The sequence below is a fragment of the Vitis riparia genome, chromosome 8 (genome assembly GCF_004353265.1).
Source record: "Vitis riparia cultivar Riparia Gloire de Montpellier isolate 1030 chromosome 8, EGFV_Vit.rip_1.0, whole genome shotgun sequence".
In the NCBI taxonomy this organism is placed as follows: Eukaryota; Viridiplantae; Streptophyta; class Magnoliopsida; order Vitales; family Vitaceae; genus Vitis; species Vitis riparia.
Genome location: NC_048438.1, coordinates 11,729,595 through 11,743,957, shown reverse-complemented (window position 1 = coordinate 11,743,957; position 14,363 = coordinate 11,729,595). Strand labels below are relative to the sequence as shown.

The window sequence follows — 14,363 nt, the reverse complement described above, 5'->3', positions numbered from 1 at the left end:
TTTTATTCTCTCAACATTTCTCTTCTTTGATTTTTTTTCTCCCCTCTATATACATATTATTAAAATAATACATAGTCATCTCTACTTTTATTTGAGTCACATTTATTCTCATTTTACAACAAATTGTTTGTTTTATAATATTTTATTTATATTAAGCATTAAAAAACGTTATTTTTTATTTAAAAAAATTAAATATTTTAATTTTTTTCTATTCAACAAATTTTTTTTATAATAAATCATAAAAAAGTTAAAAAAAACAAACAAACAAATAATAAACCGAATTACTTTTAACAAAAAGCTAAAACAACAAATACCTTTTAAATTTTGTCTAAATCAAAGTAACACCTCTTAGGAAGATTTATTTCCATTAAAAATTTAAAATAATTTTCAAAGTTATGATTCCTAATATATTTTTACTATTTGGTTTTAAAATTTGATCGCACGAATTAAAAAATAAATAAATATATCAAAAAGGATTTCCTAGTTTTTATTTTTTAAAATCTTTTTAGTATAGAATGAAATTAATATATTTTTATTTTAATATGTTAAAATTATAAATAAAATTAAAATTTATTTATATTTTATATTGTAAAACTAGTAAAAAAAAAAGTGTAGCCTATGTTATTTTATTTAAAATAATAATAATAATAATAATAATAATAATGTTAAGATATAGATGCAAAAATTAAAATGTAAATTTCAAGTTTGATTATATCAATTCGATACCTTAAAAAGTTTCAAAATTGGGATGACCGAAGTCCGTCATGCACATGGAGGCCCATATGAGCCTTAATTGACATAGTGAAGTGGGTCGAGGGCACCAGAGGCCCTAGTCATCGGGGCTGGAGTGGCTCAACATGCTCACCCAGAGAAGAGACCCCCTCCAAATCAAGGTTCACTGTAACCATCTCGCCAGCAGATAGAGCCTCCTTGATTATATCGCCCAAAGCTTTGGTAATCAGTGCTGAAGGTATAGTGATCTTCTGCACATAACTAGGCTGCAATTTCTGCTCACCGGGAATGTCTCAGCTATTTTGTCTGCAATCAGAACAGCAGCAGCTCCCGCGTTCTGTGCGCTCCATACCTTCAGCGCAAAGTAACAATCTGCAAAATAATTTTTCCCTAATAATTTATTTCCCTGGGTCCATGTTAATGGGTACACATTAGAGGAGGACATATTTGTAAAATATATTTAGAAATATAGAAAATAAATCAAAAGCATTTCAGATGTGAAACAAATATTTATTTTACAAAATATAAAGATAGTTTTCAAAAATTATGTTCAAAAATTAGTTTTCAAAATTATTTTTGAAAATAGGAAACAAATACAACTTAAAACATTGAAATTTTGAGACTAATGGCAGCAATTTCTGTACGAGAAGCAACGAAATTGCAATTCAAATTAAAGGGTATAGAACTTAAATGAATTGCTTCTTCTTGAGATTTAATGCCATGTAATTTTTCTAAGATACGGAATATTAATTACATGTAAAAAAAAATTAAAGAAAAAAATCCAAATCATTTTCAAGCGAAAAAAAAATGATAATATTCTAGGAAAAAACAGGAAAATAATCAAAAACTGACTTCCTCGGTCAGCAAGAAGAAAGATGGGCAAGTCCGCTGGCTGGGATTTGAAGGAAACATCGAAATGGTGGGAGCGGCTGCAGGACTTTTGATTGGCTTGGGGATAAACGACAGTGCCTACAACGGTCCCTCCATGCTCATTCTGTGGAATCCCAAAATTCCCAGTTGCGCATTCGTACGCGTCTTTGAAAGATTCTGGATATGTCACTCTCAAGCTGTTCTTCTTCACCACAAACCTACATGAACCCAAGTATGTCACACATGTAAAGAAACCAACCCATATTAGAAACCCTAGCCTTCCCTCATCTTCCCACTGGATATGGAAGAATAGATAAGAACCCAACTCAATATAACAGATTTAATCCATTTTCATCGGAAGACACAGTGATGAAAAGCTCAAATTGATCTGAATAAGACTTATAGGAGACTGAACATCATTTTCCGTGGAAACAGGCGATTAAGCATCAATCAGGGTCTTCAGCTGAGAAAGTTTGACCCGGATGCTTGGAAGAGAGGAAATGGGAAGGAAGATGCAGGCGGTTTGATTGGGACTGGGAGGCATAATTCATTCCGTTCAACTGTTTTCCAAACTTAGTTCGTTGACAAAGCAACCTCGAGTTTGAGGGGTTCCCCACTACGTGTCCCTTTTCCAACCCGGACACCTTAACCGACTAGTGTAGACATGCGACTGTCCAGATCATTCCATTCGGACCACGACCGGTCTGTCTGACACAGGCATCATAAGACCTTTTTCTTTTACAGGGCTAGATAGCGAGGGAAGGTCGGAACCCCAAACAGATAGAACTGCCAAGTCAAGCCTTCAGGACCCACTAGCATGCGTGATCACTTACACTTGACATATGAATGGCTGATGAAACCTCTTCTAACTCTCAAGTCCATGTCAATTAATTATTGCACATAACCCTAAACCATCAACAGATTGAGGGGACAGATGACTGCACAGTCTAAGATCATGATGCATCAGCTGATGGCACCTGTTAGCCACCCAAAATTGTGATGATTGATCAGTCACCTGCAAGACAATTATCATTACAAGATAAAGTCGAAGTATTTAGTTAGCACTACAGTGACACTCTCTTCAGCATTATAAAAACCCCTCCAAAAAGCACAAATGATATATGCACACACATATGCCTATCTTCTCTCTCACTAAGCAGCATAAGTTATTCTTGTTTTACTTAAGCTTCAGAGGGGCGTGCCCGAACAGTCCATCCGGACGTTGTTTTGTGCAGGAAAGGAGTTCACCCAGTCTTACTTTCATTGGGCGGATTCTCTGAAAGGCACAAAGAAGGGAGGAAGTTCATCTAACTTCCGTTAAGTTAGGAGAATCTGACTCCAGTTGACTCAGAAGCAACAAAGTTCATGCGACTAAAGCTTAAATTACCTTTTACATTAAATTAAACAGAGAGAAATAATAGATTAATCATAGCTAGTTTTCTTCATTTTCATTGTTTTACTAGTTTTTGTGGAAACGGATATCAAGACCCAATTTGTCAATTGTTTTTAAGAATAGTTTTCTATTTTCTAAAAAAAAAAAAAAACTGAAAAATATGTTTGAAAATAAAAATTATTTTATATTTTCTATTATCAAAAAACAGAAAATATGGTATTTTCAGAGAAGTTCTTTTAGTTGTTTTTAGTTATTTTTTTGAGAGATATTTCAAAAAATAATTATACAAATATATATAATGATTAAAAATAAAGTTATGGAGATAAAAAAATATTTTTAAAACATATTTAAAATATTAAAAATAGGTTAAAAACAATTTTTGGTTCTCAAACAGACTTTTATTATACAAAATGTAAGAGAATAATTTTCAAAAATTGTTCTTAAAAACTATTTTTTTCATAATTGTTTTAAAAAAACATTTACCAAACAAGGCCCAAATAACCACTCTGGGATTCTTGAGAAAAAACTATTTATTTTCATTTGTTTTTTAATATAAGTCTATAGCACTCAGTATTTCATGTAAGGTTATAACTTGAGTGAGTTGATCAGATTGATGGTTAACATCAACCTAACTCGAATTAAGAAATAATCAATCCAAACTCAATCTAACTTGACCTTTAACCTGAAGTACTCAACTCAATTTCAATCCAATTTTATTTCTTTAAACTCGAGTTGAATTTAAGTTGATCGGGTTAAACTTGAGTTGATAGAATTAAACTTAAGTTGGTTGAGTTAGACTCGTAGTTGATAAGATTACATAATTTAAAATTTATTTATAATGGTATTTAAAAAAAAAAATCTATATATTCATACCAAAATTTAAATAATAAATAACACAAAATTTCAAGATGATAATAAAAAGTAAAAATAAACACACACACACACACACACACATATATATATATATATATATATATATATATATATATAAAATAAAAATAAACTTATAAATCTTTTTTAAAAATGAAAAAATATATTATATAATTATAATTTGATATTTTTTAAAATCTAAAAAGAAAATGAATATTATTATATTAAATAATAAACATTATAAATATTATAAAAGTATTAAATTGAGCTCGGGTTAGGTTCGAGTTTTTCGAACCTTAGTTCAAGTCTAACCCAAATTCAAATTCTAAGAAAACTTAACTTAAACTCAACCCAAATAATAAAAATATTTATCCAAACCCACTCCTTTTAAGTTGCAGCCCTAATTTCATGTGCATCGCTAATGATTATATAAAATGTAAAATATTATTTCTATTATTTTCTCAAGCATCTGGAGTTTTAGGGTGGATGATAATTAAATAATACAAAATAAACATTGATTTACTATTGTTTTATTATCATATTGAAAACATTAACCACAACATATATGTGTGGGCCCTTTCAAAGAAAAGCCTATCATCAAAACCTAAAAATTTAAAAATAAAAACGGCCTTCTAAAGTCTCCTGAGAAGTCACCCTCGGGCCTCGGCATGTTGTTATTCTTCCACACATTCTCACTCAAACACGACTCACACAGAAGAAACCAAACACACCTTAAAAAATAATAAAAAGTAAACCCACATGGGTGCTGGAGGTGAAGAATATGGAGAAAGTGAAAAAAAAGGACTCAAACGTGGACACTACACTCTCTGGTTTGCTCATCTTAAAAAAAGACATGTTAATAATGAAGATATTCCTTTTGTAAGCCCTACAAAAAGCCTATAAAAAGGCGTTCTTTCCCTCCATTGATTGAAATCATCCCAAGAGATCTCAATTCTCTTCTCATGCACTTTATTTTATTTATTTATCATCTACTCCTTATTTCCTTATTTTATGACAGGTGGCATGAGTTGTTCCAAAGCTAATTTCCTTAATCTTTGTTCAGGGTTGTTAATACAGAGAAAACTTTGCATATTTTTTTATTGATACTTATTTTCTTCATCTAAATTATATTATACATACAAAAGTTATATCCAAATTATATTATTTTGTCACAACCAAAAGCTACCCACAAATTATTTTATAATTTCATGATTGGAAGTCATGGGAAAATTCAGGAAGTTAATATGTTGTTGGAAACGGTTTTTTGTATTTTAAATAAAATAAAATAAAATAAACATTTTAAGTTTTGTGACCCATTTAAATTTAAAACCCACTTAAATATTATTTTTCCTAAAACTCGGGACACATCTTATGGTGTTATAATTATACATCTATAGTTTTTTTTTTTTTTTTCCTTCTTTGATGGGAAGAAGATATTAGGAAAAATTTTATGTTAAAGCTTCAAGAGAAAAAGGATCTTTAGTCTACAAGAAGAAGCTTATGAGTTTCCTGTTGTGATTTCTCCATGTTCACTAAAACATAAACTTGTATAATTTAAACATAGAAAACATGTTTTCATTAACATATTGGGGACAAACCTAAGTCCATTGTCTTTGTTGAATAAGGTATGGATCTTTTAAGGCTATAGAAAGGAAACCACCCTTTCTATAATCTCTCTGATGATGAGAAGCGGGAGAGAACGCACTCTGTCTATTCAAAGATTATTCAAAATTATGAACAAACACTAGTCTTATATCCTCTATGCCTTAGGGACCATTCCCTTTTAATATTGGGTCATATGTGTCTTAGGCCCATCATCTGAGACACATATGATACTAGGCTCTACACATGACCCATACTTTAAAACAAATAGAAAACGAAATATGTACATGTGAATAGCTTAATCTAAACTATGCTCCATATGTGAGTCCATTGTTATTTTAACATTTTCATCTATGTATGGACATAATCCCTATTTTTGTGTTCTTTTTTTAGTCCGAGAGATTGTGAATCAAATTACCAAGGTGTGATCTTGGACTTTCACTTTTATTATTTGAAAATTTTGAGAATTTTCTAACATTTGGTATTAGAGTATTATCTCTAGTGTGACTTTCGATTGAGTATTTATTACCTTAGATGAACTAGGTTCTATTTTCATATTTGATGAGAGAAATTTATTTCTATGTCATATAATTTCATTGAATATTTCTAATTTAATTCATACTTAGAAAATTTAGTAGACATATGTATATATTTATACATTGTTTCTTTTTTTTGTTACTTTAGAGTATATAAAATCTCAATTTTCTTTTCAACATATTATGTTGTAAACATTGATGTTTTGTGATGCTCAGTTTGAAATTTATATTAGGATTTGTATATCTAATTGTGAAGATACCTCATATATAAGGATTCATTTTCTGTTTATGAAATATTATTATGTTCACATATATATGGTATTAGTTTATTTAAGGTATTTTGAATATTTTTTTGTCATTAATTATTTTCGATCATTTTTATATATATATTTTGGGTTCTAGTACAATAAATAAATAAATAAATAAGCAGTCTTGAGTTTATTTGGGTTCATTTATTTGAACCAATGTCGAAGTAATGATTTAGAGAAAAAAGAGATAAAAAAACATTCCTTATACTTTTGTAGTTTAGGGCTTAATGTATGTTGAGGTCTGTATAAGACCTGACATTGCTTATGCAGTAGAAATGTTAGATATCAAAGTAATCCAAGTTTAGAACATTGGAGAGCTGTAAAAAAAGTCATGCGATACCATTAGGGGATTAGAGGCTATAAGCTTACATGCATGTGATCAGATCATTTGGATGTGATTAGATATTCAAATTCTAACTTTGTTGGCTACCTTAATTCTAAAATGTTGACATCTGGATATGTCTTCTTATTAGCTAGATGGGTCATTTCAAGAAGTGCAAAGCAAACATCAATTGCTATTTTGACCACATAATTAGAATTTGTATCATGTTTTGAAGCAATGTCATAGGCTATTTGGTTGAGGAGTTTTATTTTAAGGCTTAAAGTTGTTAACTCAACTTTGAGTCATTGAGGATTTATTGCAATAACTTTGCTATAGTGTTTTTGGCCAAGAATAATAAGAGTGGAAGTTGTAACAAACACATCAACATAAAATACTTAATTAGTAGGAAACATGTTAAGTCAAACAAGGTGGCTATTGAGCATATTAGTATTAAATTGATGATTACATATCTTATGACAAAGGAAGGGATTGTCACTTAAGGCTTATAAGGAACATGTTGAACATATGAGACTGAGTTATATTTTGTAAATGTCATGTAATTAAGATACCCTTTGTGTTTTATCACATTTTTTGTTGATATGAAAACTCCAATTATTTCAATTTTGTCTTCTCATTTTTTGTTGTATACATAAAGTTTAGAGAATGAAAATATGCATGGTATGAATATTAAGTAGACTTTGAATGAGAATTTGGAAGCTCGTTCATAAAGAAAAAGCCCACATATTGTTCTTGTTCAAAGGAGAAAATTATATTGTAATACATGGAAGGTAATACTCATTCTTAGAGTACTCACCACTATAATTTAGGCAATTTAAATTTTGAGAATAAGGATTTAGGGAAAATTTTTGTTATTGATAAATACATATTAAGTAATTTATGAGCCAAGTGAAAGAAATGTTGGATAAGGTTTTTTATTTTAAGTAAAATAAAATAAATGTTTCAAGCTTGTGACCCATTTAAATTAATATATTGTATTTTTTTTCAACTATGTTTTATTTATCGGATATAACATGTGATAAAATAAGAGATGAAATATTATATCTTATTTCATATTTAATTGGTGATGAGATATGATACATTATCATATTACTTATCCTTATTTTATGTTTATCCAAACACGAGATAAGATAAGTGATAAAATATATTATTCATTTTTTTTTTTTTACTTTTACATGGGATATGTTAATTCTATAGTAAGATATAAGACATGTATATCTCATGTATCTTAAATTTATTTATTTATATACTTATTTTATAAAATAATTTTTTTTATTATAAATTAAATTTTGGTTAAAAAAGAAAAACTAAAAAAAAATTATAAAGTAATATTAATATATGATATATAAACTATTTTTATATATTGAATAATATAATATAAAAAATATTTATAAAGTTTAAATAATTTAATTATGAATATTGTTAAATATAAGAAAATTTTCGTTTTATTAAATAAAAAAAATTGAAATATAATATAATTTTTATTTTAAACACTAAAAATAAGATATATTGCATATTATTATTTTATTCATTTTAAAAATGAAATATAAACATAATATAACTTAACATATCTCATTAGATATGTTAGCTTAAAATATTATATCTATAAAATATGTATAATCAATTATATCATATCCTATTAAAAATTATATTATAAAATATGTATTTTCTATCTAATGAGATATGATATCTTATAATATATATATCATATCAAACATAGTCTCTAGGTTTTATCCAATCAAAATTTTGATAAATAGTTAGTTGTTTTCTAAATAAGAGTTTAATGGGATGTATTCTTTTCAATATAATCTACAATCCCTTTTAAAAAAAAAGAATTGTCCTAAATTGACAAAACATGGATGGGATCCCTTTATCCATCGGAACGTTCTAACTGTTCTCCAAACTCACACCCCATGACTCAGAAACGGTCCATGAACATTGGACCACGACAAAATAGGGTGAAGAACCCATCCAATGACAACAGGAGTGGCAACATGACACGTGCGGGGTTGGTGAGTGTGGTCATGGCTCCACGTGATGGGGGAAGCACGGACACACAACTCCGTGTCCGTGGTCCCCTGCACTAGACCCAATTAGGTTTTTTCTATCAAAAATCCCACATTTGCCATCTCGATATTCTTCCACATCTACTTCGTTAATAATTAAATCATAAAATATTTTATTTTATTTTTATATATAAAAAAAATTGATACCTCAATATTTTAAAAAAAGGTTTTTGTATTTATATAAATATCCCTAGTAACAAAATCGTAGCCACATGTTTCACCATAATTGCTCACGTCACAGTACTATTTTTGCTATATCCAGGTTGTAGGCTTTATCAAAAGAATTGGACAAAATTTATATTTATATTAATATCAGAGGCCAAAGATGCAACTCACATATTTATTACTTCAATTTTAATAATGATTCATACCAATTATTTTGAAAAACTGATCCACCGAGGAGTGAGGACTGAGTAATATCAACCATCAACTTCAGGAAGAGAAAAGGCAAAAGGACTTTTTGGGTAATTTTGCAAAAGCCAAACTAAACAGCCGCCCAGAGAAAAAGGGAAAAAAAAATCGTACCACCCTCAGCCACCATCACCACACACACACACTCTGTCCGTGACCTAACAATGGCGGAGAACAAGGCCGAGATCTCACCGGCCGAGATTCCAGATTCCGGCAAATATTCTCCAATTCCCGGCACCACCGCCGGAGAGAACCCGAATAAGGAGGAGTTCAAGACGGTCCGTGAGCCGAAGAGGCGGAAGAACTGCCCAACGGCTCTGGACAAGTTCGAGGAACTCACGCCCTCCAATCGCGCCTTCTCTTTCTCCTTTGACACTAAAATTGCCGCGAATTCACCAGAGTCCACCCCGAAATTCGGGTCTTTCAATTTGGGCCTGGTGGCGGCGGCGACGCCGACGCCGGATAGTGATCGGTTGCGTAAGATTCCGGCTGGCAAGGTCGGCGTTCAGGCAGAAGAAGGTGAAAAAGGAATCGAGGTGAGTAAAGAGAGGGAAGGCGTTGGATTGTTAGGTTTAGTTGATTCCATTAACGGAATTGATTAGAACAATTCCACTCTAAGGAAAAAAAAAAAAAAAAGGAGTAAATTATAGAGCTTCATGTATTTATAATTTCAATAACCAAATAAAAAAATAAAAAAAATCTTTCTTCATTGGCTTGGCTTATTTATTTTGTTTTGAAATATTTGGGGTTTATCATGGAAGCATTCATTTGTTTCCATTAAATTTCTTGTTAAGTTTGTAGCATAAAATTTTTATGCAATGTGATGGGAAAATAATGATTTATTGTAAAGCTGATTACATAAAGGTCAGAAGGAGACCAGGCGAAGGATGATGAACTTCATTTTCAACGGCTTCAATTGATCACAGAAATAATTTTTGTTGCTTTCAAACAAATTTTAATCATAATTTGGGGGCCGAGGGAGGGCGTGGGCGTGGGCGTGTGGCTCGTGGATTGGAGGCATTTGGCGGGTCGGGGGAGTGTTCAAGCGGCCTTTCTATTACAAAGTCAAGATTCGCTCCTCACTCTTAAAGATCTTGTTTCTCTCTCATCAACTTTGTTAATTTTCCTGTACCACGAGACAAATATCTACTACAAAGCTCTAAAAAATCCCAACTCTAAGCTAAGTGTAAAAGGATGATAGAAAAAGAAGAAGAAGAATTGAAAGGTGAAAAAAATGGAATGGATGGCAAATTGCCCATCACTTTTCCATTTTTGTGGCCTAAAGTATTTTTGTATCTACAATCTACAGTGTCATTTGACCGATAATGTACATTTTTACTCCACACTAGACACAAGTAAACTTGCGCATGTATGTTCTAGTCTCTTTCCACTTCAAAATGTTGTGCTCAAAACCTGCAAGAGGTTCCCAATCTTTGCCTCAAGCCCATGTTCTTTGTATCCTCGAATGCCTGGGGCAATAGCTTCTCAAAGCACTCCAGGAACAGCTTCCATTCAACTTCACTCATTTCTCCGAACGAAATGCCTCCTGTTTCATGGTTACGATTTTGTACTGAGAAGCTCATGCTCTTCATGAACCCTCCTACCTTGCGACCGTCTCTGCTCTCATCTTCATTGCTGCCACCATCATTTTGTGTGGTGTCGGTGTCGGTGTCGTTATCATTCTCATCAGTGCTGTTGTGATTAACTTCCTCTTGCAATGGAGATAGTGCTGTAACCGATGCCAGACTTTTCGATCTTGGTATCGAAAACCTTGGACTTTTAGGTGCGGCAGCTGCCCCAGTTGGACTATTCAACAGTTGAGGAAGGTCCAAAACCTCCTTGCCATTTTCACATTCGCTGTCAAATTGAAACATTTCAATTTCTTCTTCAATTTCATCTTCTCTTTCATCACCATCGTCATCATAACCGAATATATTTCTCAAACTAGCCTTAGCCTCAGTACAAAGGTTCTCTAATACACTCAACTTTTGTTCTGCACTGCAAGATTCTCGGGTCATCATTTCACCAATATCTGCAAGACAAAGCCCAGCAGCCACAGCTTGCTTCAAGAAAATGGTGCAAAGGACAAGAACCCGGACGGAAGACTCCCCTAGCAAGGGAAGCTCACACCTTAGAAGCTCCGCGTCCTTGAATGGATCAAGATTAGATATGTACTCAGCCTCAGACTCTGAAAAGGGGACTGAGGCTTGAGGCCAATGCAGCCACTCAAAATATGGATCGTCAAGCCACTCGGGCAGGCAAAGCCCATGATCTATGGGCACAAGCTCAGCTGCCCCAACAGCGTAGTTCTCGCGTTCATGTTTTTTAACAAGTATGTTTCCTGCATGCCGATCTAGATTCAGAAGTCTTACATCAAGAATCCCAATCTGATGTATTGAAGCGACTGAGAATCCAGAAGAACCCAATTCTCCTGCATCGAAGTCGTGATCTACAAATCGCTGGATTGAGGCAATCTTAAAAGGGGGTGTTGAACTCTCTACTGCATTATTTATGTGGAATGCAGAATGAGAGATTTTGACCAATCCTGTTGGAGGAACACCAGCAAACCCACCATGGTCAAGGAGATAAGCAGCCAATTCCCGAACACCAGTTTCACCCACCCGAACTGAGCGCTTCAAGCCAGGTTGGCCCAGCGCCCGACCCACAAATCCCTTTGGATTATTCAATGCTAAAGGTTCTTCATCAACTGGCTTTGCCACAGCAATGGTATTACCCTTCTGACCATCCAAGAAGTAGGCACCACCTAACCCAGTTGATGCTCGCACAGGATCAGCACCAGATGCCATAGCTATTGCAACCTCAGCAACAAGAGCACGTACACTAGAGGCCCCACGGCCACCGATAATCTCAATCCTTGGACTAGCATCAAAATCTTCTTCCGAATTAGTTGCCAGGGATAGGCATGGGGTAGAGAAGCTCTTGTGAATATTAGCGACTTCAAATGCTTGCTTTAAGGAGTGGGCCAGGTTGGTTTGGCTGAGTTCAAACATTGTGTTCTCCAGGTGAGTAAAGGATTGGAGCCTGCATCTCTGAGATCGAGTGAATGCCTTAAAACCATGATGTTGATTGACCACTACTGCCATTTTGGAGAATTTCATGCAGGTGAGAATGGCGTGCATGCCAAGGGCTATTCTTTTTAGACGATCCCCTGAGAGTTATTCTTTCCTTGAATATTAGCCATGACATGTCTGCAATTTCAAACCTTTTAAGTCAGTTTCCAACACCATTATCTGTAATTTGTAATAAAAACTTCACTAGCAACCAAACATATGTTTTAAAAGGTTAATTAATCTGCTCTGCTCAGTATCTGCTTAATCAAGAACATCCTTTTTTCCCAAGGTATGGAAGTGTTGAATCAACCATAATAATAATAAAAGCTAACAATAAAAAGTACTTTCAAATCACTTTTAAATCCTGCTTCCTAAGTGCTCTTCTATAATACCAACATCTCCATCATATAGATTTTATTTAACCATAAGGTCTCTTTCTAGAGTAACAGAAATTAATATCTTATAACTCTAATGACATGGCTGAGCATACTCACCTATGGCTACATATTCAAACAATTAATCTCTTATATATTATAGATTCGAAGTATTTAGTACAGGGGAGAGACATACAAAGCTTTCTATTGATAAATTTAACTAGTGAGCTTGACCTTTATTTAGAAAGTTTATCAACAGCCAGTTGAATGACCCACTGTATGACTCCACTTGATTTTTTTTTTATCACACAAAGCATAAGATGTTTACTGTAAACAAGATTGCATTAAAATGCCCTGATTGCACAAAACTCTAATCCTATGTTTGATTCTTGGAAATTTTGCAGGAAACAAAATAGAGAAAAAAAAAATTAAGTTAATATATTATTTACACATATTTCTTCAAACTCATTTTATTTATTTTTCTTCATTTATAAAAAGATTAATATCATGTTTGGTTCCTAGAATATTTAAGAAAAAATGGAAAGAAAAGAAAATAAAATGAAAAAGTAGAAATATTTCCTTTTTGTTTCTAAATCAGGATCTAAGAAGCAGTATACTTGAGCTACATATTATAAACAGTTGGATCCTCAGGGTGCCATGTGATGTGAAAAATGTAATCACTGTAGGTATCATCATGAACCCTTATTTCTTGATAGGACATCCAATAATTATGGAATATCACCAGGCAATATATTATGAATTTTCTATGCATGCATGTTTCTTCATTTTCAATTGAAGGTCTAATGGAACTACTCTGTTAAGAACTTGTCTGTTGTTAGTGCTAAAACATGGTTCTAATGGTTCTAAGCAAATTCTAATTGATCTGAGATAAACTTCTAGGTGCAGAGAGAAAATAAGGAGAAAATAAGTTCAGATGATCGACCATTGACTGATTTATTATTTTTGCAACTAATATAATAATTAGCTAAATCCATTTAGAACTGGTTTGATTTTCAGTAGAGACTCAAACGGGAATATCCGCCATTAAAATCAGTGAGTCAAGTAAATAACAATGCCAATACGCAATCAAAGCATCATCATAAGATAACAGCGATTTTCCTTTCCATTGCAAATTCACCAAACAAATCAACATGCAGTCATTCTATCATTAACATTTTCTGGAAGCCCAAACACGAAACTCAAAACATAAGAACCTTCACATAACCTTATGAGAAAAGGCATAAACCAACCTATTAATCCCTCGCTGCTCCTCCGGTCATAGATCGCCACGATTTACTGAAAGACACAAACGGAAAATCCAATCACAAATTCTTTTAATAAGAATATAAATCCATGGCAGTAGATCAAAGATAAAGAGAATTTAAGATGAAGAAGAAAAGAAAAAAAAAATTAGAAATAAAAGAGAATGGAAGTGTGTTGGTTTTGGTACCCTGAACACGGGTGAGGCATTCAGGAAGACGAAGAGGAACGGGAGGGAGAGAGTATGAAATTGAGAGTGAGCAAATGAATATCAAACAAGGTCGAATCCCCCACTCCCCCCGGCCCCCACCCAGTTTGTCCAATCTCTTGTTTTAATGTTTTGCTAACCTCCCCACTCGGCCCCTCGCCACGTGCCCGCCCCTCAATCCTTCCCTTTCTTCGGGTGGTTTTCCTTGCCTCCATTAGCTGTCACCCCCAACGCCTTTTCTATGTTCCGCCTTTCCTATTTTTGGCCTTTTCTTAGTCTACAACTCCTCAAATCCCGAAGCCCACCCTCACCCTTCCATTTC

The 14,363-nt window shown here is 33.0% G+C and overlaps 1 protein-coding gene and 1 long non-coding RNA gene across 2 annotated transcripts; both read right to left on the bottom strand.

The window, feature by feature from the left end:
* Nucleotides 1-685: 685 nt before the first annotated feature.
* LOC117921301 lies at nucleotides 686-2,074 on the bottom strand. The gene is made up of 2 exons (XR_004652314.1): nucleotides 1,585-2,074; nucleotides 686-1,104 (listed from the first exon to the last, which is right to left on the bottom strand). It is a non-coding gene; the product is annotated as an uncharacterized LOC117921301 (long non-coding RNA).
* Nucleotides 2,075-10,168: 8,094 nt separating this feature from the next.
* On the bottom strand, nucleotides 10,169-14,121 carry LOC117919637 (phosphatidylinositol 4-kinase gamma 8). Its single transcript, XM_034836845.1, has 3 exons — nucleotides 14,024-14,121; nucleotides 13,824-13,869; nucleotides 10,169-12,337 (listed from the first exon to the last, which is right to left on the bottom strand). The coding sequence occupies exon 3, from the start codon at nucleotides 12,266-12,268 to the stop codon at nucleotides 10,535-10,537; it is 1,734 nt and encodes a 577-aa protein (XP_034692736.1). The 5' UTR covers nucleotides 12,269-12,337; nucleotides 13,824-13,869; nucleotides 14,024-14,121; the 3' UTR covers nucleotides 10,169-10,534.
* Between the last annotated feature and the right edge of the window lie 242 nt (nucleotides 14,122-14,363).

Excerpts from the sequence above, each read along its gene's own strand:
- LOC117919637 (XM_034836845.1), bottom strand. The coding sequence starts at position 12,268 with ATGCACGCCATTCTCACCTGCATGAAATTCTCCAAAATGGCAGTAGTG.